Source organism: Cricetulus griseus, chromosome 2 (assembly GCF_003668045.3).
Source record: "Cricetulus griseus strain 17A/GY chromosome 2, alternate assembly CriGri-PICRH-1.0, whole genome shotgun sequence".
Taxonomy (NCBI): Eukaryota; Metazoa; Chordata; class Mammalia; order Rodentia; family Cricetidae; genus Cricetulus; species Cricetulus griseus.
Genome location: NC_048595.1, coordinates 338,334,499 through 338,357,437, shown reverse-complemented (window position 1 = coordinate 338,357,437; position 22,939 = coordinate 338,334,499). Strand labels below are relative to the sequence as shown.

Genomic DNA, 22,939 nt, shown 5'->3' with positions numbered 1-22,939 from the left:
TAAAAGTAAAAGCATGCTGACCTAATTTTTGGCCATTCTAACAACGTGTGTGTGTGTGTGTGTGTGTGTGTGTGTGTGTGTGTGTGTGTGTGTGTGTGTGTTTTCCCACGTGGAACCACACCATTCCCAAGTGAGAAAAGAGAACAAACACATTGATATCTGTCAAATTTGTAATTTTTATTGTATTCCTTAACAGATTTTTAAAAAATATGGCACTCTTTGAGCATCTATTCAGTCATCTATTCAAGCATTGACAATGTTTGAAACATTCTTAGAATCCTCTTGTCTTAAAGTAACAGACTGGAATGATAAGCAAGTGCATCTGAAGACATGTCAATATCAACAATAATATTACTTTCAAAAGTTTACTCTCACATAGACATATTTACTCTCATGGGCCTTGTGCCATCTAAGAAGGGTTCTTCCTATCAGTGCTGGCAGTGGATGCTTTCAACCACGGAGCCAGCCAGAAAGGCAGTGCTACATAGAGAGTACTGTGTGGGGAAAGCCTGCCTCTCCTTACATACTGTACAGGTTAGCTGTGGGTATATTTAAGGAGAGGTGACTTCAATGACAACCATCACCTAAAACATGCATACATTCCTATAATTAGTAGCAGAATGGCACATTTTACTGTGCAGACACCAGCTGTCCAGCCTGGCTTTAGGGTGCCTAGACTTTCACACATCTGATACAGAGGGAACTTCTGAATTGACGCTTCCTGGCAACTGTCTGGTATTGAGGCTACTTCTGAGGAAACATCCCTTATGATTCCAAGTCACCGTGTTCATTCCCCAACACAAAGAATTTTCAGGCTAAAGTAATAGCACTTTGTTAAGAGAACTAATATAAGCAGTTCTGTAGAAAAAAATCATTCACCGTTTAGGATCTTTGCTGAGAAGAATGGAAAGACTAAAAAGGAATATCTTGGAAGATCATTTTTGTAAACACTACTGCCATTGTGATTTAGGACTCATGATAAATTGCCCACAGTTCTTTTTGACTTAGGGGATGATGTATAAGTAAAAACTGGAGTCTTCTGAATACAAAGGCATAGCACAATATCTTAAAGTAGGAGAACTAGGTAAGTATGTCACTAGGTCTCCAGTCTTCTTCCTATAGTTAGCCTCAGCTGTTAGTGTACATAGGTAGGTGCTTGGTTGTCCATGAAGAGAGCGTCTGGTGGGACACCAGCACTGGTAGATCCTATGCCTTGTTCTTCCTTCTGCTTACTTCTCCCAGAGACATTCCTGTTTGCCTTCTTGGGTATCTATTTGGCTATAAGAAGTGTGGAGGGAAGGAGGATGTTCTAAAGAGGCAGCATCATCACCAAATCAGAGCTTTCTCTCAAAAAAGAGGAAAGTAAAAGATATATAGCCATCAAAAAAGTATTCTGCCTAATCACAAATTCATATGAAAAATTTTCTGGTTTAGTATACACAGAATAAAAGATGAACATACATCCAACATGAGCACCAATGGCAAAGACAACCTTCTTAGCATTTATGAAACAAGACCACAATGAAATGTTTTCCTTTTGTCTTTCATAGAAACGTGAGAACACACTCTATGGCTACACAAATCCAGAAATACTAGAAGAGAACTAGTCGAAACTTCTTGTTAAATACATAGTTTTGATTACTGACACCCTTTCAATTAAATCCTATGTGTTCAAAATGCAATCTTAGCATCCTGAGACAAAGGTCTACTCCATACTTCAAGTTGAAATCTGCTGCATTGGCATAAGTTTTGGTGAAACCTGGTGAGTGAAGGAGAAAAAAAAAGAAGTCAAAGTTTACTCTACCACACGATGTTAACATACAACTTCATTTTGTAATTTTAATTTTTGATTTAAAAATAAAGACTGAAGAAATGTTAAATTTCGAAAGTAATTAATAGATACAGATAAAAAAATCCAATTTTTTAGAACTTAAGTGTTCATCAGTAATTAACCAATTTAATTTAATATGCACTGAAAATGACATTTCAGAGATAAGAGACTTTAAGTGGTATGAAGTCATTTCCCCCTCCCCACTTTGGCCCCTCAAACATACAATGTCTAATACAAGTATAGACAGAATTAAAAATATCAGTCCAAGCGGTCATCAGTCACATTCCCACATGGTTGGCAGAGGGAAACTGCACACCTGGCTGATAAACTACCGGGCAATTGATGGCTGTTAGGGGAAGGGAATTCATTTTTCTTTGGGGGTGTGGCCATAGGTAAGTAGCTCAGGTTCTGGTGGATGGGCCCCACTCACACATGTGCATACAGGACAGCACAAATTTGAATCAGTAGATTATACAAAAAAAATGAAAAAGAAAAGGAAAAAAAGAATATGACTATGGGTGGGAAAATTATTAAGGAAGTTTGGGACAAAGGTGGATATGCTCAATATACATTGGTTATATTTGAATAAAATTGTCAAAGAAAAAATAAAAAGTATTATTTAAAAAAGATCTGGGATTTTCATCAGCTTGTCACAGCTTTAGAATGAGGAAATATATAGTATTTTGATTCTTTGAAAATAAATTATTATTTGATGAGTATTTGGGAAGAGTCTTTTTTCAAAATGTGAGCACAAGGGTAGAAAACTAATCAAGACTCTTTAGTTATGAAAATATTGGGTCACAGTGTCACAAACATAAGCCACAAAGGATTGACTATCCAACTTACAAACTACCCAACTTACAAACTTATGTATGTTAAAGAAAACAACCAACTAAGTCTTGTATCCAAAAAGGGGATTAATGCCCAGCATATATAAGGATAGCCTGTAAGTCAGCAAAGAACAATGACTTGATTAAACAGTATTAATTTTCCTGCTCTACTCCTGAACATCCCATTAGAAGTTCAAAGATCCTCTGTGATTACTCTACAAAGCTGCCCATTTATCCAACATTTCCACTGTTGAATGGCTTACTTCTGCATAAGGATACTAAGCACTAAACCTTGTGTAGAGCCATTATCTAACAACCAAGTGTTCAAAGCTGTTTGGAAGACTCTTGAGCATCTTAAAACCCAGGGGGATCAAGTGGGGAGGAGGAGGGGACATGAGGAGGGACAACTTCTGTTACTGTAAAGAGACTCCATGACCATGGAAACTCATAAATTTTTTCTTTTACTTTTGAGACTATAATATAATTATATCATAATTATATCATTTCTTCCTTACCAAGACCTCCTATATATCCTTATATATGCCTCTGCTTTTTTTTAATTGGTAACCAGGTAAGAGAAGGATAAATGTCTCTCTTCTTCAGAGAGAAATACACCATTGCTTAGCCAATAATACCAAGCAGTCAGCCCTGAAAGCATACATGCAAGTAACAACTAGAAGAAACCATTCTGAGCAAGGTAATCCAGTCACAAAAAGACAAACATAGTATGTACTCACTTATATATGGATTTTAGACATAGAGAAAAGGATTACCAGCCTACAATCCACACTGCTAGAGAAGCTAGGAAACAAGGAGGACCCTAGTAGAGACATACATGGTCCCCCCAGAGAAGGAGAAAGGGACAAGATCTCCAGAGCAAATTGAGAGCATGGGGGAGGGGAGAGGGAGCTAGGAGAAAGAGAATGGGAGAGGAGGACATGAGGGAGCAGGAAGATTGAGTCCAGGGAAGAATAGAGGAGAGCAAGATAAGAGATACCATAGTAGAGGGAGCCATTATAGGTTTAAAGAGAAATCTAGCACTAGGGAAATGTCCACAGATCTACAAGAATAACACCAATTAACAATCTAAGCAACAGTGGAGAGGCTACTTTAAATGACCTCTCTTGATAATGAGATTGATGACTACGAGTGTTTTGCCTGCATATATGTACATGCACCATGCGTGTTCGTAATGCCTGTGGAGGCCAGAATGGGTAATGGATCCCCTGGAACTGGAGTTACAGAGGGTTATAAGCCACCATGTATGTGAGTGCTAAGACTGGTTAGGTCCCGCTCAAGAGCAGCAAGTCAAGGCCATTTTGAGCTACAGGTGCAAAGTAGGAAGCACTGCCATACTTGAATTTAAAATAAACTCAAATCTATGGCAAGTGAAATAGCATAGTGTTTTTATATACTGCAAATCTATGGCAACTGAAACAGATGTAGACCCATGGAAAAGGACAAAGGCTCTAGAACTAAGGGTAGTGATCTAAAGTCACCTGCTTTTGACAAATCACTAACAATACTAGAAAACTGAAAATACCACGGAAAGCCAATCTTCTCATACATGGTGCTGTGAGACCCGGATATCCATGTGCAAAACCAAATTAGACACCCCTCCCCCATCTGTCAATCACCAATTACAAAATGCAACACTCTTAAACTATAAAACTACTGGAAGAAAACAAGACAAAAGCTTTAGGAGTTTGAAACTGGCAATGATTATATTTTTTTTTGAAGAAGACACCAATGCATAAGAGAGAGAGAAAAAGGCAAAAACAAATTGGATTGTAGCAACTTAAATGCTCTGCAGAGCAGAGGGAACAAGCAAAGAGTGAACAATGTACAGAGGGACAAGACTCCGTGTAGCATGTTCTTATAAAGGATTAACAAACATGTATGACAAAAAGTTAATATCCTGAATTCATATATGGAATTCAAAAAACTCAACAGCAAAAACATTTCCCAAATTATTCAATTAGCTGTGGGGGCACGATGTCTTTAATCCTAACACTCAGGAGGCAGAGGCAGGTGATTCACTGAATTTGAGGCCATCCTGGTCTGTAGAGTGAGTTTCAGGACGGGCAGGGCTACATGGAGAAACCCTGTTTCAAAACAAACACACATATAAACAAACAAAAAAAAAGTGTACAACATATCTAAATAGACATGAAAGGGAAACATCCAAAAAAGCCAACAGGTTATATGAAAATTCTCAAAATCACTAATCATTTAATAAATAAAAATCAAAGCTATGATGAGATGTCAGCTCAACCAGTTAGATTAGCTATTATCAGAGGGACAAAGACACTGTTCGTGGTCTTTCTGGTAAGACCAAGTGCAAAATCACAAAGGAACAAGTGCTGGCAAGGATATAGAAGGGGCATCTGGTAGGGACAGAATGGTAAAGCCATTGTGAACATCTGTACAAGATTTCCTCAAAAATTAAAAATAGCATCACTGTATGATTTAGCAATCTCACTACAAAGGAGATAAGGCCATCACACCAATGATACAACTACATTTCCTATTCATAACAACCAAGAAATAGAAACAGTGTGAATACCTACTACCTAATGAATGGATATAGAAAATGGTATTCACCTACAACAGGATACTATCTATTAATAAAACAACAAATTACTGGATTTTGTAGCAACATACATGAAACTGGAAGTCAATGTTTTACATGAACTAAGCAAGCCAGCCCATTAAAATGAGTATTGCATGATCTCACTTCCATGTAGAATAGAAAAAAGTATGAAGTCATAGAAGGAGCCAGTAGAATGGTGGTTCCCAGAGGTTGGGAGGAGAATGGAGAGATGGAGGAGCAAGATCAACCACTGAGTACCGAGTAATTGTTAGGAGTGAGAATGTGTGATGTGCTGCTGTGAGGTGGCGTGACTGCCTATATTTATAACAATGCTGTGCTATGTATGTTGGAAAGTTAGTAGAAAGGATTTTAAATGTTTCCATCACCAAGAAATGCTTGAGGGCAGGAATGTTTATCCTGACTAGTACACAATGCATACACACATCAAAACATCAAAATATACCTCACAAATAAACCAATTTTCACATCAGGGTAGTAATAGTAAAAGGAAGGGATGATACTGGAATATAAGAAGGACCATGGAGACATTTTGAAATCTAGGAAGATAGGACAACTAGCCTACATACCCCTCCTCCCCCATGTGTGTATAACAGAAATAGCAATATTTTTTCTGAATTGCCCACACGCATAACAGACAGTTAGATAATGAGGGTCTTGTACTGGATATTCTTTTGCAGCAGAAACTGAAATTTCTGCGTATCTCTGAAGGTGTTACCTGACAGAGGGCTCCTATTCCACACAAAAGGAAAAGAAAAAAAAAAAAAAAGAAAGAACAGCTGATTAAGAACTGTTTGCTTCTTTCGCTGGAGTACGAAATCCTAAATAGTAGAGTATAAATAAATCTCCTTTCTTCCTTATGAGGTTATGAGAAAACTAATTAAAAATTTGCTTTTCAAGCAAGGTATTGCTGGGAGACTGCTGTTTTTCCAAAGGGAAATCCGGAAAAGGTTAGTAAACAAAGGACCACAGTACAGCATCAGGAGTGGTTACTATGTGCATAATGAATTATACAGCAAAGCCCTTTCAAAGAAGCTTGCTATGCACTTGTAGGTACAAGCAAAGGCTGTGTACATGGGAAGTTAAGAATGAAATCTGTGGAGAGCATAGCAAATTATTTTTGTTAAGTGAGTTTTTCTAACTTCATCTCATTATATTTCATTGTGATTAGTAAATAGGTTCTGTCACTTACTGTTCTTTCAGACATATATAATCCTTTTACCTTCGGTTAACATTAAGTTAATTGCATCTCTCTGTCAACCTTAACAGGAAGTTGACTGATGATTTATAAAAAGCACTTTAATACATACACAATAAATAAATACAATTTTAAAGGATGAATAAATAAGTATAACTACAAAACTTTTATTAGAACCCTCCCCAGTTGGGTTTCCAACGCTTGTGTTTTCTGTGAACTATTATTTTCCTGCAAGTAGGATACAACTACCTTGCACTTGTTACATTCTTGTATCTCTAATGGATGGAATAAAAGACACAGATCAAGGAGAATACCATTGTTGATGGATGTAAGAATAAGGAAGTATTACTTTCCCACAAGTGGCTGACATCAAGATTAGCCACACTTGTCAAAGAATGGATGACTTCCAGGGCTTCACACAAGGCACATGAGCAGGAGCTTGTCCTTTGTCCCCTGCAGCTCCTGGTGTGTCCTCCTGCTCCTGTCTCACACCTGCCTGAGTCACACACCAACTATTCTACCAGCTCTCACAGGAGGTGCCCTTCCCTACTTCTGCTCATATCAGTCCCTTAAATGCTCAGAAACGAACGCTTGTATCCTATAACCATTAATTCACCCAGCCTGTGGTCCAGCGAAAGAGGCTGGCTCTGCTCACATAAACACTTACTGCAAAGTCACAGCCGGTGCTCTTCTTTATGTCATCAACAGTCAGGCCTTCCCAGAGCTCAATCAGTGTCAGCCCATTTTTCTTGTCCACGTCAAACACACCCTATGGGGAGTCAAGAAAATGACAATGACCATTTCCATTATGAAAATTGTCACACAAAAAAATAGATGAGACTTTCAAGTTCCTAGGATAGAAATAAGATCCAGGACCAAAGACTAAAAACCAGCAATGAGAAAAATGTTCACTATAACTATTATAAATAATACCAGCTCCTTAACCAGCCATTGGTTGGTGACTATAGTTGGCATCTTCTAGTGCTGTTATCAGTTTTTTGTTTTTATTTTTTTGTTTTTGTTTTTTGGGTATTTTGCTGTCTTCCATTTGTTAATTCTAACACATTAGGTAAAAGGCCAGAGAAGTAACCGATGATCTGAAGAGGGGAAGGAATAAACACAGTGAGGATGAGGCAGGGTAGAGTTGGAAAGAGATAGGATAGGGATGCTGGGGAAATGCTGCTAGGTAAATGACTGTAGGAAATAAAAGGAGACACTATAGTGCCCCAAGTGTAATTATGAAATAAAAGCTGGCCTGGCCTCGAAAGCCCAGCCAGCTCAACTAAGTAGCTGTTCAAGTTCTTGATGGTAAAACTCCTCAACTTCTAAATTCCCAAGAAAATACATAGATCCCAAGAGGAAGGCATAAGCATCGCAGCCTTTTGGTGTGAAAATCAAATGGTTGTGCTGGTGTCTAAGGCAGACAGGAATGCTGACCCCCACCTGCACAATCTATCCCAACATCATGGTCACAGTACCAACCTGTAATGGTACTATCACTTGACTTCAGTGGAAGGAGTCTACAAAGCATTCAATGTAGCTTTCTTTCTACTTGAGAATTCTTCACAGGTCTTCTGAGATGGTTTCTGGGCCCTGCTCAGTTCTGGGGTACTTACTTCTCAGGGAAGATTGTCTGCTGCTATAACAGCTTTAATTGTGAGACCCACCTGCTTCTCTGGAGCTTCAAACCCTACCCTGTGGGTCCCTGTGCAGTGACATGGCTCCCTCTGTCAGTTCCCATGGGGAGTTTCCTTTCTCAGGCTTAGAGATTATGTTTCCCAGGTTTTGTTCCATGGATTTAACTTAAATTTACCTGTTGCTTGTATTCTTTATTTTTTACTTTCAACTACTTTTGAAGTCAAAACCTAAACTGTCATGTTTAAATACATTGAGAGCAGAAAGGCAACACACAGGGGAAGGAGCACTGGTTTTTGAGGTGGCCTATCACATAGCTCTGCTGCATAACAGCTAGTGGCCTGGGGAGCCTGCCTCTGCAACTGTGGTCAGAGAGCACGAAAATGCCTCCATGACGCTGTGGTACCTAAATACCACATATCATTCTCTGGATCCCATCCTGACTACAGTGTCAGTGTGTCATTATTCCTTAGCAGAGTGCCTAGGCCAGGTAAAAGGCCTAAGATAATGACTTTTTCCAGTTGGTTTATATTTTTCTTCAGAAGGAACACTATGGGAAAAGGGATGTTTACTTTCCTTGTTTGTTTGATAACATGACTGATTCTACTGAAACAATGATTGCAATTTAAGAGGAATTAGGTTTCATTTGATACTCTAAGGGGCAAGCCAAAATTTGATAAAAAATAGAGAGTAAAACCTAAATGTTAATGTTAACTGCTAGTAAAAAATGATACTGAAACTACCTTGTCTTGCCGCTAATCAAAAATGATAGTGAAACTGCCTTGTCTTCCGGGTAAGTGAGTTAATTACTTTATTACTACCATAAAGGCTACATTATGGATCCCACAGTTAATTACAGCCAGGTGCTGATGGGGAAGCTATCTTTTATAACCCAATCCATACAATAGGAAACAATTACAAATACTTTCAAAGAGCAACCTAATGGAATTCTCCCCAGTGCTGATATAGAAATTATGGTTCCTTAACTGCCATTGCCTTTAGTGGCACTGTATCCTCATCCACTCATCCAGCAGCATCTATGGATCACTGCATCCTCATCCACTCATCCAGTATCTCCTATGGAGCACTGCATCATAATCCACTCTCCAAGCAACACCTATGGAGAACTGTACCCTCATCCACTCATCCATCAGTATCTATGGAACACCTGTGTTCTCATCCACTAATCCATCAGCATCTATGGAGCACTGCATTCCCACCCACTCATCCAACAGCATTTATGGAGCACTGCATCCGCATCTACTCATGCTTCCTTTCCTGAGATGCTGAAGATTCAGATTATCTGCCTTGACTTTTTTTTTTTTCACACAGTGTCACTTACAGTTCATGCTCTGACTGTGGTCACAAGCTAAGACTCCCACTAACTTATTCCAGTACTGCCTTTTGAACTCTAGATCCAAATTTAGAGTTCTTTTTTAAAATATCAGGCATATAAAATTGAAGGTGTCAAACTAAACCTCTTTTTTTCCTGCCTCCCACTGCTATTTCTCTAGCTTTGCCAGGACCCAGCAGCTCAGACATTCCCTCTTGCTAGAAAAGGTAGATCTCACCTGTCTTACCAGCTGTGCCCTACTCATCAAATTAGGCTGAGTCCTGTCTCCTAAATCTCTTTAGAGTATCTCTCTGGTTTGTGATTTTGGATCTTTTGTCTTTCTTACCTAGACAGTTGTTGGGCCCTTTCAATAAGATTTGTCTCTTCTTCTCTTTTGTCTATTAGAAAAAGCAAAAGTCGTAGTGCATTGACTAATGAAAATGGCGCCCTAACTATTAAACACATTGCTGAAGGGCTCCCTATCCCTCTCTTGAGAAGAAACCACTTCCCTTCCTTGACTTGATCCCTCAGTGTATTTTCTGCTTTAGTTCAGAATACAGCTGCACTCTTGCTCTAAGTTGCTATAGAATAATCCTTCTGTACTCTGTGAATATGTATTGCTTTCATTGGTTAACAAAGATGCTGATAGACCAGTAGCCAGACAGGAAGGATAGGCGGGGAAGACAGAAACAGAGGACTTTGGGAGATGCCAGTCAGCCACTAAGCAAGCGGAATGTATAGAAAATGAGGTAATGAGCCATGTGGCCAGCATAAATAGAAATATGGGTTAATTTAAATGTAAGAGTTAGCTAGTAACAAGCATGAACTATCGGCCAAGCATTTCTAATTCATATTCAATCTCTGAGTCAGTTATTTGGGACCAGGTAGTTGGGACAGGGAATGTCTGTTTACACTAAGCTGTACCATTTGCAAATTCTTGAACAGACTGGGCTTTATTTGCCCCTCTGAGATTTTGCATGAGTTTCTACTTTGCCTGTGATGTCTTTTTTGACTTTCGTTTCAATCATAACACTCCCATTTGTCTTTCAAGACTCAGTTCAATCTATCAGCTTTCTCATCATGATAAGTATGACACCTCTATTTAATGAGATGATTGAGTCTGAGTTAGTTGCTACACTAAAGTGTTGCAGGAGCAGCAACAAGGGAAACAGGCAGAGGTTAGAGTTCATTTCAATACAGGTGTCAGTGCTAAGTTAGGCTAAGTACAAGGATTCAGGGAAGCACTCACAGGACATTCAGGGAGGAAGAAGAGATACTTGACAGAGAACCAGGAAGATACATGACTGAGATAAAAGGCAAACAGGAAGTGACTGATGGATGGATGGATGGATGGATGGATGGATGGATGGATGGATGGGTGGACGAATGGATGGGAAGGTGGGCGGGTGGATGGATGGGTGAATGGGTGGGTAGACAAATGGACAGAACATTTCAGGGAGGGGTGGAGAATGCACAGTCCCAGAAGCACATGGTCCGGGGTGGGGGAATTCAACAGAGTTCCTGGCATTTTAATACTGCTCAGGCAGGAGAGTTTTTGTTTTTTTTTTTTTTTTTTTTTTAAGATTTTATTTTTTATGTCTTCTGCCTGCATGCCAGCAGAGGGCACCAGATCTCATTCAAGGTGGTTGTCAGCCACCATGTGGTTGCTGGGAATTGAACTCAGGACCTCTTGAAAGAACAGTCAGTACTCTAAACTGCTGAGCCATCTCTCCAGCCCACCCTGGTTGGAGAGTCTTAACTCAGAAAGACTTGAGTATAAAAAGTTTGACTTCGGAAATGCTATATATGATGCCACCCAATAGCAGCTCTTGGTACTGCTGCTGGTCTACCTTATGAGCTCCTAACATAGCATCTGGTGTGTGTGTCACACTGTGACTTCTATGGAATCTGTTTCTGGCTGCTGGAGATGCTGGGTGTCTCCTGTCTAATCCTATGGAATGTGTCTTTTGAAGAGTGACTGTAACCTCCTCCCCTTCTTTGTAAGTCATTGTCAGATACCATCTGGTTCAGAGAAGGTCCTCCAAAGAAAAGTTAACTGAATGAATGAAACAACATGCAAGAACAGAAAAAGTAAGTACAAAGGGGGCTGGAAATGTCTTTAAGCTTTATCACCCATAAAAGTTACATCATAAAAAAATGCAGGTATCAAATGGAACATGCTGAAGTGAATGGGCCACTATGAGGATGCACACTAAGAGGATGAGGAGTCCCTTTGTGATGCAAGTGAAAACTAGCTAGGCTTCAAGGATGGGTGCAATACAAGAGAGAAGGATGAGGAGTATGACACTCTGTAGGCAGAAGATTTGGAAGGTGAAGAGCAGAACAGCAGGAAAGGGGCTTACTGGGGGAGGTGGCGGGGATCGGGTTGGGGAATAACAATGCTAGAAGACTCCTGGTTAGGGTTATCACTGTATTAAAGAAGTCATGATTGAGAAGGACTCTGTCTCAACTGCAAAGCAATAGCTCTTCTCAACTGACCCTGTCCAGAGTTTAGAGGAGACTAAAGAAATAACAATGACTTTGATATGCTTGTTCTCCATATAGCACACTTACAGAATTCCACACACTCTCATGAATGCCCAACAAGATGGAACCTCCCTTGAGAATGCAGCTTCTGGGAAGTGTTGTATATGTAACCTACTTTAGGGCATGAGTTAAGGTATTTCTTCCCATCCTGTAAAGAAGGCTAGTGAGCCAGACCCTGTGAGACACAACTGTTGTACAGCCCTGGTCGAAAGAAGAGAGGCATCACTGAGAAGAGGGAGAAACCCAAGCAAGCAATTCTGTCCTGTGGCTTCATCAAGAAAAACACCCTCCTGGATGATTGATAGCAATCATGCCATTCGCAGTTCTTAAGTTTAAATCTGAAATAGGAATCTGGCTGTGGATAGCTGTCCCAAATACTTCTCTGATACAAGCAGCTTTTAACCATATAATTGGCCAAAGTTTTCCATTTATGAAACAAAATACAGAGGCATGGAAGTGGTGGGTGTGTTCTAAAGTCCACTTCATGAAAATGTCAGACACCATGTTAAGTAGAATGTATGTCTTGATCCATGGTGGTTCTATACTGCAACTCATACCCAAGTGACTCACACCCAATGGTGGGTGAATTCCCTAAAATAAAAACCCAATAGTTCATTCCTGTGATTTTGGCAGACAAGAAAGAAAGAGGGGAGAGGTAAGTATACTCTGAACCTTATATATATCATCTATCTTCAGAGTCCAAATTCAAGGATCAATAAAGATCTTCTCTGATGAAAGCAAACTGAAAAGTACCAGGATAAGGATAAGAGTTCCATTTTGTGTGTGAATTCCTGAGAGGTGTACATGTGCAAGTCTACATTGAGAAACATTAATTTTCCTATTCCCTCCTTTGACAGACTAAATTAATCTTATAGCCATTTATGTAATATGATTTTAGATGGTAATTTTTAAAAAGCCTCAAATGTGTCTCTAAATGAAATAATAAAGGTGGTAGTTGATGCAAGCAGAATAAAAAAGAAGGTACTTTACCTTTTCTGTAATAATGCGATTGACACACTGCTTTCCCGTCAGTGGTAATGTACATTTCTCCATGATTTTGTGTGCATTTCCCTGTTTGAAAGAACAACAAGAAAACATCAACAATAGTATTTAGCAAGTAATTCCTACTTAGAATTGGTGTGACTATACCAAAACCAGGAACTAGCAGTGACATCCACTTTTAAGCATGTGCTGTTTCAAAACCTCAGTCAAACTCTCCTCCCTCTCAGGGCAGCTCCTATGCTTGGGATAACGTAGGGAAGACCCCTACAAGTAACTAAATGCTTAAGAGATTTATTGGGGAGCCCTGTTCCACATAGGAGTACTCTCAGGCCTCATTTCCTGTACTACCTAATGTGCAGCTCCAAGTCTTGAATCCTCCATTTTCTCTTCCAAAGAACGGCCCCCTTAAGAAAGAACATCTGCACTTATTTGTCATGAGAAAGACATATACATGGAAAATGAACCTGCAACCCAGCCTCCCTCTTCTAAAACAGATTTTATCTTGTTTATTAAAAAGTAACAGATGCACAGAAAACAGCAGTGCCTTGCTTCCATTTTCAGCAGGAAAAACCTCCATTTCCTTCTATATGCTCATGCATTTTCTCCTACATTTAAAGCATTATATTTAGCATGCTATTTATTCCTTGCTGTCAATTTAGAGATTATCTACTAGTTTATTTTGTGGTACATGAAAACTTAATTCTCTTACAAGTTCCATTTGCAACCCCAAAGTCCCCACAATCATACTTTGTCCTCCCAGTCACAATTTGTTGTTACTTTCAACCATCAGAATTGATTTTATTCTCAATCCAATGTCCAGGCAAAGCAGACCAGTGCTGGGCCAGGTGACAGTATACTGTATTCACTTTCTCTTGTGACTGTTTTCCCCCTTGAGATTGAGCTCTACTTTGCTCTTTAATAAAACACACGACCTGGCTTCAATGAGCTTTTTTTCTTTTTGAGATTTCTTTTAGCCACATCTCCCTTTCTTTAAACATAAAACAGAAGAGGGACTATAAGAAAAAAACAGGTTTTACCCATTAACTCCCTTCCCCAGGCCCATCCTGACCCCAAATGTGAAAGTGGCCTCCCAGGTGCTTCTATGGAGCCCAGCTGTAGTAGCAGCTCTGACCTCTTCCAGTTATGATTCAACTCTCTTTTAACTACACAGCACTAGGAGCATAAATGAACATTTCCTTTGAGGTTGAAGGCTGCAGGTCTCATCTTAAAAAACACTAAAATGCTTCTACTTTCTTTTGGATCTAAAGACACCAAATACAATGATGTCACCACCATCATCAGCCACCTGTCTGTTTTGCCTTGTAAACATCCACCTATGAATTAGTTTAGATATCTCCCCTGTCTGGTGTCAAACCAAATGCATGTTCAGAGGCAATGCATTTGCAGATAACAGGGTGTAATTATGATTTTCCTCTTTGTAATTATTTGTCAACTTTGCAATGCTGTTATAGTTAAGATGGTTTCAGCGTGTGTAACTCAGTGCAAGGCATAAAGGTATTCTAACATATGAATGAATGAATGAATGAATGAATGAATCAATTGATCAATCAATCAATCAATGGAAATTGATGACTTTTATAAATCTTGGATGGGTTGTTTTTTAAAAGACAGATTCTGTAACCTTGACTTAGTCAAAACTGTTGACTACATATTAAGTAGGTAGGTATTATGCCTTCGAAACTTGAGTTGTTTCTAGATCTTGCTATATAAGAAAATTTACAGATTAGAATGAGAACCTCGCCTTCTCTTCTGCTATCGCCTCCCTTGTGAGATTTCACATTCTGCATGTCACGGAAGCTAAATTTAACAGCTGAAATTAATGATGAACATTGAACTTCTATAGTTGTCAGGTTTTCTTACATTTAATATAGCTCAAATAAGACATGTCACAATGAATTCCAAGCCTGACTTTAAACGAAGTGAATAGTTTGGAGGCCTCTGAGGACCACTTCCTGCCAGGAGATCTCACAGTGTTCTCATTATTTGAGAACACAGTGTAAAGTAGCTTCATGGAGCACGACCCTGCTTTAGGAGAAATGATGAATTTCAACTAACAACATTCATGGTGCCCTACCAACAGAGACCTTTTATAAACTATTTTCTGTGTAAATAATACAGCATAGATAGGAAAGGTGTGGACTTCTTACCAGAAACTTTTGTACAAAACCTGGCCCTTCTCACATTATCTGTGTCAGAACAGTATGTCCATATTTTCTTGCCCACCTTACTTTACAGTATCCTTAGATTTAAACTAAATACAACTTTCCAACACTTAGTAAGAATAAATGTTGACTACAATTGCTTATATAACTATAATTAAAATTCATATAACCTACAAATAAATTCTTTATGAGCTTGTAATCCCCTACATGTAGTGTGACACAGAAATAAGCAAAAAAAAAAACAGCCTCTATTAATTTCCTGAGACCCACAGAACTAATGAAAAACAGTACATATTTGAAGATAAACTGTAAAGCTTGCCTAGGAAACCAACACCTGGTATATCTGTGCAGTTAGAACAACATAGCTAGATGAATCCATTCACATTTAGCCCCAAGACATAACAGAGATCAAGGAGAGAGCAAAAATAACACACAGAGAGATGAAAATGTGTCACAATTGCAATGTAACAATAGGTTAGTTCTCAAGTCAAACAGACTGATTCCCACTTTAGCACTCTTCCCTAGCACGATGGGCTGGGCATCCGTGTAGCATGACAGCTGCATACATTAGTGATTCTCAAAACAGGAACAATGCAGATTTTGAATGTTTAAAAATAAATTCTAATAAAGACTGTCAGTATAGTATGGCAGCATCCAAAACACTAGAGAAGTTTGAAGACCAGGACTCTCATTTAATAGGGACCTGGAGGACTTTGTTTGGGCCTTTAAGTTCTTTGGGTTGTTAATCTACTATTGCCTTGATCTGCTTTCTCTGGTAATAATAAAAATTCAGTGAAATGTTGAAGGTGCACTGAATTAGGAGGGGCTGAATTGATGCTTAAAAGAAAAACAGGGTTTCGGTTCTTCCTCATCATTCTGCTGTTTTTTCACGTTCTCCAAAAGGGAGCTCAGAAAAGGCAGAAGCATGGATACAAATACGGAGTTACAATGTTTTGAGTGGTCCATTCCAGCAGACCCAAAGCCTTAGGAAGCTGGAGCAAGAGAATCACTGGAGCAAGGAATTCAGTGCTGACCTGAGCAATTTTACCATACTTCATCATAGCCTTTATTAACTCCTAAACCATATTGCTTCCAATTATTTCCCCTGACATCTTTCTTCCCTTCAGTACCTTAGGTACTTCACAATTTTGTGTTTCAATGACATGGGCCTCAGAATATGCCAATATTTGCTTCCTTGAGATCTCTTTAATTCTTTAGCTCTCTATATGAAATCCTAGAACTACATTTTGCAGTAATGTATAACTCTGGTTAAATGATAATAACTCTTGCTCTCATAACAGTACATTTCAGGGCATCAAAATGCACCCAATCTCACATAACCAGACCTTTTTTTATACAACAGAGTGTTCTAGGAATTGGTCATTCCCATGCCACCAGCTACTGGGAAAATGCACCAAATTATATCCCATTACCTCAGATTCAAATAACCATAGCCTTTCTAGTTTTCAGAACAACCTTTCCAATATCTCTTACATAGTGTCCACTCCAGTGTCCCAAGGGAATCCCCAGTATGATGGCCCTCTTGGATGTTCTGTGCTTCTTTTCCCCCACTACCCATGGCATGCTGTTCATCTTCTATTGAATCCTAGTAACTTCTGAGCATGCTCAAGGCTGACATCATTCATCTCTGCATCCACAGGAATGAAAAGAGCACTAAGTAAACCAGTGACCAAAATATGCTGTCTGGATATTACGATCTGATTCATTGAACTCTGACAGAATTGGAGGTATAAAATACCATGTGACTAAGTACCTGTGGACTGCCTGGGGCGTCTTTCCGGCTCTCAGAAATACACTTGCACAGTTCCAGTATCTCTGAGCTCAACAGAAGTACTTGAAAGTAGATCACAAGATTTGGCAAGAGGAAGGCAAAGGAGTGGAGCAAAGACTTATCAGGCCTATAGTGTAAAACATAGAACTTCAAAGGGAGAAATGAAACTAGTTTCTGCATCTTCCACTCGCTCCTTCCTAGCCGCCCAAGCTCCGCATAATCTACCACAGATGCTGAACTCTATATTCAATATTTAATAGCAGAAATTAAATATTCTGCAACATGTAATCTTTAGTAATCTTTAGTACAAAGGAGCCAATATCATATCTCTCTTCAGCCTCAACACAGTATCACAGAAGCCTCTTTGTCAGCAGGCAGTGCCTTCTCCCTGGCTAACACTCACTATAATGATGGAAGCAAGTCAACTATCTTCTACACACATGCACCATATTGGGGAACACTGTGTTTGTTACCAGTAATATGACTGTCAGGTCACTATGATGATTGATGTAGGAGATAATAAAAATAGATTGCTAAGCAAAGAAAATCAGGTACACAGAGTACCAGGCCAGAATGAACATGCTCTCACTGAGTTTATCCTCATGGGACATGTTGGCCTTTCCCTGTACTGACTTGGTGGATCTTAACGGTTTTCAGGGAGCTGCTGGAGACTCTCAGCTGGCACAGTGAGCTTGTTAGGATCCATTCTTATCTGTACATGCAGTAACAGTTTATGGCCATGAGCATACTCTCAAAGGAGAGAGTAGCCAACTGAGACAATGGATATAGCAAGCCATGTCCCTATGAAGAAGGGTCAGGGTTGAGGTCTTAGGATAGAAGACCCTTTCCTTCAACAGGATCATCACTGTAGCCAGGCTTTCACTATCTCTGTAAAGGCTGACTCCTTAACACCTAGATACCAGAGTCCAGGAATAAGTAGGGAAAATTATCCCCACTCACAAATAGGAGTGGTAACTTAGTTTTTCCTTAGTATTACTTTTTTTTTCCTTTAAAAAAATACAGGGGTTCATTGACAAACTCAAACTTATATAGTTTAAAATTATTAGCTTAATTCAATTCCCTAAGACATATTTTGGAGCTTTACTGGATGTTGGATTGTGTTGTGTCTGTTTTTTCCACACTGAAAGTTTATTGTTTGCTTTTTCAAGGATTTCTAGCACAAGGGAGAAATAAAAGGGCAAAACCATGTAAGCATGTCTATGTGCTTAGTTGTATTTTTTGATGGTATCAGGACCTTGTGGGTGCTAAATGTGCATTTTCTACAGTGCTATACCTCAGGCCCCTTAGAATTTTCATCTTTTTAAAGGTGAACTGGTTTTCTTATAAACTATATGGATAGTATAGAAAAAATGATAGCTTTTCATGATGGTAAAAACACAAGCAGAAACTATCATTAATTATGAATTAATCCAAACAAAGGTTTACTTTATTTAATTGGGAGTTCTTTTCAGTGTTGCCAAAAATCACCTCAGAAATCTTTTATGTTTGTTGCTTTTAGTAACACATTTGGTCTAAAATAAATGAGATTAATAAACTTCAGGGGAAAAAACAGTAAGGAGAAAATAAAACAGGCATCAAAATCTCTACATGAGACCTTGCTACCAGAGAGATTAGACTAAATCAGAAAAAACATTTTCAAAGATTTAGTCTCGACTTCATAACAATATATTATGATTCTCCCTCTTCCTTCAGAACCCATATCTCTCACTGTAATAAAAACAAAACCCTCCTTAGAAATAGCTCTCTTTTGTGTTCTCAAAAAAAAAAAATAGATGCTCTGCCTTTGCTTGTTTACAGTAAATGTTAAGTGCAACTGAAGTACTTAGCTACAGAGTTACACCCCTGGGAATAGACTTTAGCCTTCAGAAGTGAGAATGAAGCACTTGGTGCATGCTGTTGGCAGTGATGGCATTACCAGAAACGTTTCACAAGGGCAGTGGAGGTTTAAAAGAAGCTACACAGACTCTGGGCTTGGTCTCACTCTCTAATCCCCTTTGACTTTTACTGGAGTAGGGAATTTCCATGGAATGTGGTTTGTCCATCTGTGGAAGGGAAATAATTTGAGCTGCAGTGATGGATTGGAAACATCAGCAACAGGGAAGGGTTAAGAGAGTTCGGTGTGCTCCAAGTATCTGAAGAATCAACTCAACAAGAATTTGTCAAACTTGACTAATACATTCTATATTCTAACAGAATGGCACCATTGTGGCCCAGGCTCAGAGCACACAGAGACACTGCTTTTATGGAGTCTCTCCCCTTGTAATGCAGAGGTGTGGAAAGGTCTGTAGAAAGGCTGTGAGAGAAAGCCTCTCTGGTACCTTGAGCCTGAATGAAGTGTGGGAGTGAGCTAGGAGGGTTATCTAGGGGGAAGCATTCAAAGCATAGAGAATATCAAGGGCAAAGGCCTTGAGGCAGGGTTCTGCTTGCAATGTTCCAAACTTTCAGGAAGGGAGTACAGTTGAAGTTAAGTGAGAGAGAGAGAATGGTGGCAGTGTGAAAGTGTGGGGTGGGGTGAGACAAACCATATACCCTGTACGCTGTAAGAGACAACAGTAAGAAACTTAAGTCTTGAATCTAAGTGAGATTGGAAGTTACTGGAGGGTGTCTGGACTGAGAAAGAGGTGACAGGCTGAGCGTGTGTGTGTGTGTGTGTGTGTGTGTGTGTGTGTGTGTGTGTATTTAAGTCACTGTATGCCTGCTACCACCTAATCCCTCCACCCTTGCTCTCTGACAAGGACATACTTGGCAAACTCTATCCCAGTCTCATACTGTCCTAATGTCCATGCCCTTATCTATTATAACACTGAGGTCCCTGTCAAACTCTGTCCCAACTGTCAGCTGTTACTAAAAATGCTCCATACATCCCATGGGAAGCTTGTTGTTGCCCCTCAAAATGAACTGTCCACTCGGCTGTGTAACCCATCTTCTAGCTAGCCTTCTATATAAATACATATGCAGACTAGGCTTTCTGAAGGAAGAACCACATCTCTTCATTTTTATTTCCTCAATCCCTATCATAAGTGCCCACCACATAGTAGTCCCTGATAAACATTTGGTACCTACATAAACAGGTGGCCCAACACATCCACATGAGGTTTTCCTACCAAATTTCAAGGCAAAACATCAAAGAACATTCCTATGGCCATTCATAGGAAATGGTAGACACTCTACCTGTAAACCCATCAAACCTTATCTCGTTGGTCTAGAACTCTGCACAGGTGGTCATAAGCCAAAAGTAAGACCAAAAGGGTGAGGTGGCAGAGTAGGATCAGATCACTCAAGGATAGGACCCACACCATGGAGCAGAACTGAAATCCTGGAAAAAAGGATGAGGCAGGGGGCTTGGGGGTAGGGGAGCTGATTACAAAAGGCAGGTGGGCTAAGGTAATACCAGCAGTGTCGATTTTAAAGAAGAACTCTTTGGTCCACATAACTGATTACAAGGAGGATCCCAAGCAGTTGGAGGACTTTTTGGACACTGCAACACGGACCTAAATATGGGCGAGGAGAGGAGAATACAGAGCAAGGAGAAGACTTTAGAGCACTACAGATTCATGTTTAAGGAGATGGGATGCAAGCTGAAAGGCGCCATGGTGATGGTTCAGGTAGGGGTGAAGACAATGGTGACAGTTCAGGTAAGGGTAAGGGGTGGAGAAATGAGCATTTCTCTAGCTGGGCCAGAAAGAGGCTGGGACTATTTAAAGGAAAGGGAGATAATTTCATTTGGGAGCATGTTGTTGTTGAGGTGGCTCTGGGACATCCAGGTAGAGTCCTCTACCAGGAATTAGAAATACAATTCTAGAGCTCACCAGAGAATTCCAGTTGGAGATGAAGGCTTTGGGGACCCACTGAATGAAACACAATGGTTGGCACACACGCGCACACGCACACGCACACACACACACACACACACACACACACACACACACACACACACACACACGTTTTAAATAGAACCCAAGAATGGCATAGAAGATGTAAGGCCCAGAGGACCAGAGATGGAGCTCCATGTCCTGTTGGGAACTCACAAAGCATGGGACTAGACACTTGTGAATTTAAGGTAGCAGAGTAGCAATGTAACCAAACCCAAATTTTAAGGTCTTTAGCAAATAGACAGAATGAAGACAAGGGCAGCACACTAAAACTGGATTTATCTTTAAAATTATAACTCAATCATTCCAGAAATCACAAATGTTCAAGTAGCACTGATCCCAGCCTCGTGGCACACAGGAGAGGTTATAAAATGTCATCTGTCACTGGGCTACTAAGTATCTGGAGGAAAAGATTATAACACAAAATCTGAGGAAACAAAAATGGAGAGATCGCTTTCTCGGGTTGTTTTCTTCCAAAGTCCTAGCAAAGGGAGCTGTGGCCCAGGAAAAGGATGCAAAGGAGTTTCTCTGAAACCTGAAAGGACCGGGTCTGGGTAGAGGCAGGTCTGTATGTAGGCCACCTGTGAGAGTAAGATGGACATAGGCCGGCACAGATGGAATCAAACTCCTAGCCCTGCCACTTTCCTGCAGTTGCTTAAGCCTCCACTCTGGACTTATCCAGATGGTCTCTGAGAACATAAGACTTAAGTCCGTGCAATGCTAGGCAAACCTCCAGCTACTAAGGACCCAACCTTTTCCAGCTCCCCTTTCCAGTTTTAAGAGTCAGAAGACGAACTAAATCAAAAGATGAAAAGAAGAAAGGTGTACATGTAAGGAATTCTCCAGGAGCTAATCTTTTAAAAATATTATACTTTCAAAATTGTATAAAGATGGCAGGACAGCAAGAAAGCACTGTCTATACCATGAGATTCTATCATGTCTCAACATAAACCAAAACACATCTCAATCTCGTGCTGTAGCTCCAGAGCTGGCCAGCGGGCAAGGAGTTATCAGGAGCAGCACCAGCAGGCAGGCAGTCCTGCAAAGTTTCCTTTGTTCTCATTAAAACAATAAAAGCATCCTTTAAAGGTCAGCCGATGCACCTGTAACCTACAGGTGAGTGAGCAAGTGAAAAGAAAGCCATACCGGAAGACCTGGTGGGCGGGTCCAGACACTTGTGGAAACAAAAGCACCACTAAAGAACACAAGCTTACGTTTCTCTCTTGTGTTGGGATCCCTTCGACAGCTCTGCACCCTGAATCAATAAACTCTCAGGAGTTAGTTCACTATATAAGACAGCAGCAAGTGCCAGGCAGGCCTGAAAGGACAGGTAGCTAACTGCAGAGGCTATCGGGGATGGGACACTGACCCTCCCCACCACACCTCTTCCTTTGCAGCCTTTACCCAAATAAAGGATTCAAGGAGGAAGTGGTGAGGTTCACATAATGCCATTCACAGTGAGTCCAGAGTATTGGTCTGAAGTAGAACCCTACACCCTAGGAGCAGAGGTGACATGTGAGGACAGATGCTCTCCTGGTTAGTATTTGGAGGTTATCTGACTGTTATGTGTGAAAAGTCCTTTATTATTATTTTAATCACACCTGGTTATGGTGGCTCACGACTGTAGTCCCAGTACTCTGAGGCAGGAGGATCTCCGTGAGTGTGAGGCCAGCTTCGGCTACAGGGTGAGTTCCAGGCCAGCCTGGACTACAGGATAAAACTTTCTAACAAATCAACCCCTCCCTCCAATTTTTGAAGAAAACAAAAACAAAACAAACAAAAAAAAAGTAGATTTTTCCATCGCTTTGTTCAAATATCTGTGGGAAACACTCCAATTTGGATGTAAAACATCCCGATTTCTCAGTAAGAAAAGAAAAAAGAGAGGAGGAAGGGAAAACACGTGATCTTGCATCTGCAGCAAGCTTTTACAGGGATTCAGTCAGCTACAGGTTTGAAGTACCATTTACTTTCCTCTATCAGAAATTCCAGCTGAGGAGAAGAAAAGACTTTGGTGAGGAAAAAAAGAGAGAGCGAATTTGCTAAACACAGGCCTAATGTTTAGAAAATGAATGCATAAAAATAAT

At 40.0% G+C, this 22,939-nt stretch overlaps 1 protein-coding gene and 1 long non-coding RNA gene across 6 annotated transcripts in view; one reads left to right on the top strand and one right to left on the bottom strand.

The window, feature by feature from the left end:
• LOC103160859 overlaps positions 1-22,939 on the top strand; it is a 40,315-nt gene that overhangs the window by 1,327 nt on the left and 16,049 nt on the right. For 3 of the 5 annotated variants that reach the window (XR_004768542.1, XR_004768541.1, XR_003482467.2), the window contains exon 2: positions 11,444-11,529. This is a non-coding gene — a long non-coding RNA (uncharacterized LOC103160859). Of the gene's footprint in view, positions 1-11,443; positions 11,530-16,830; positions 16,919-20,427; positions 20,589-22,939 lie in introns of all 5 variants that reach the window. The other 2 variants (XR_004768540.1, XR_004768539.1) reach the window with 2 other exon arrangements.
• Positions 157-22,939, bottom strand: part of Oxct1 (3-oxoacid CoA-transferase 1) — a 119,382-nt gene continuing 96,599 nt past the window's right edge. The window contains exons 15-17 of the mRNA XM_027401378.2: positions 12,976-13,056; positions 7,138-7,239; positions 157-1,759 (exon numbers count right to left, since the gene is read on the bottom strand). Coding sequence (XP_027257179.1) covers positions 1,718-1,759; positions 7,138-7,239; positions 12,976-13,056 — 225 coding nt within the window. The 3' untranslated portion in view covers positions 157-1,717. The remainder of the gene's footprint in view (positions 1,760-7,137; positions 7,240-12,975; positions 13,057-22,939) is intronic.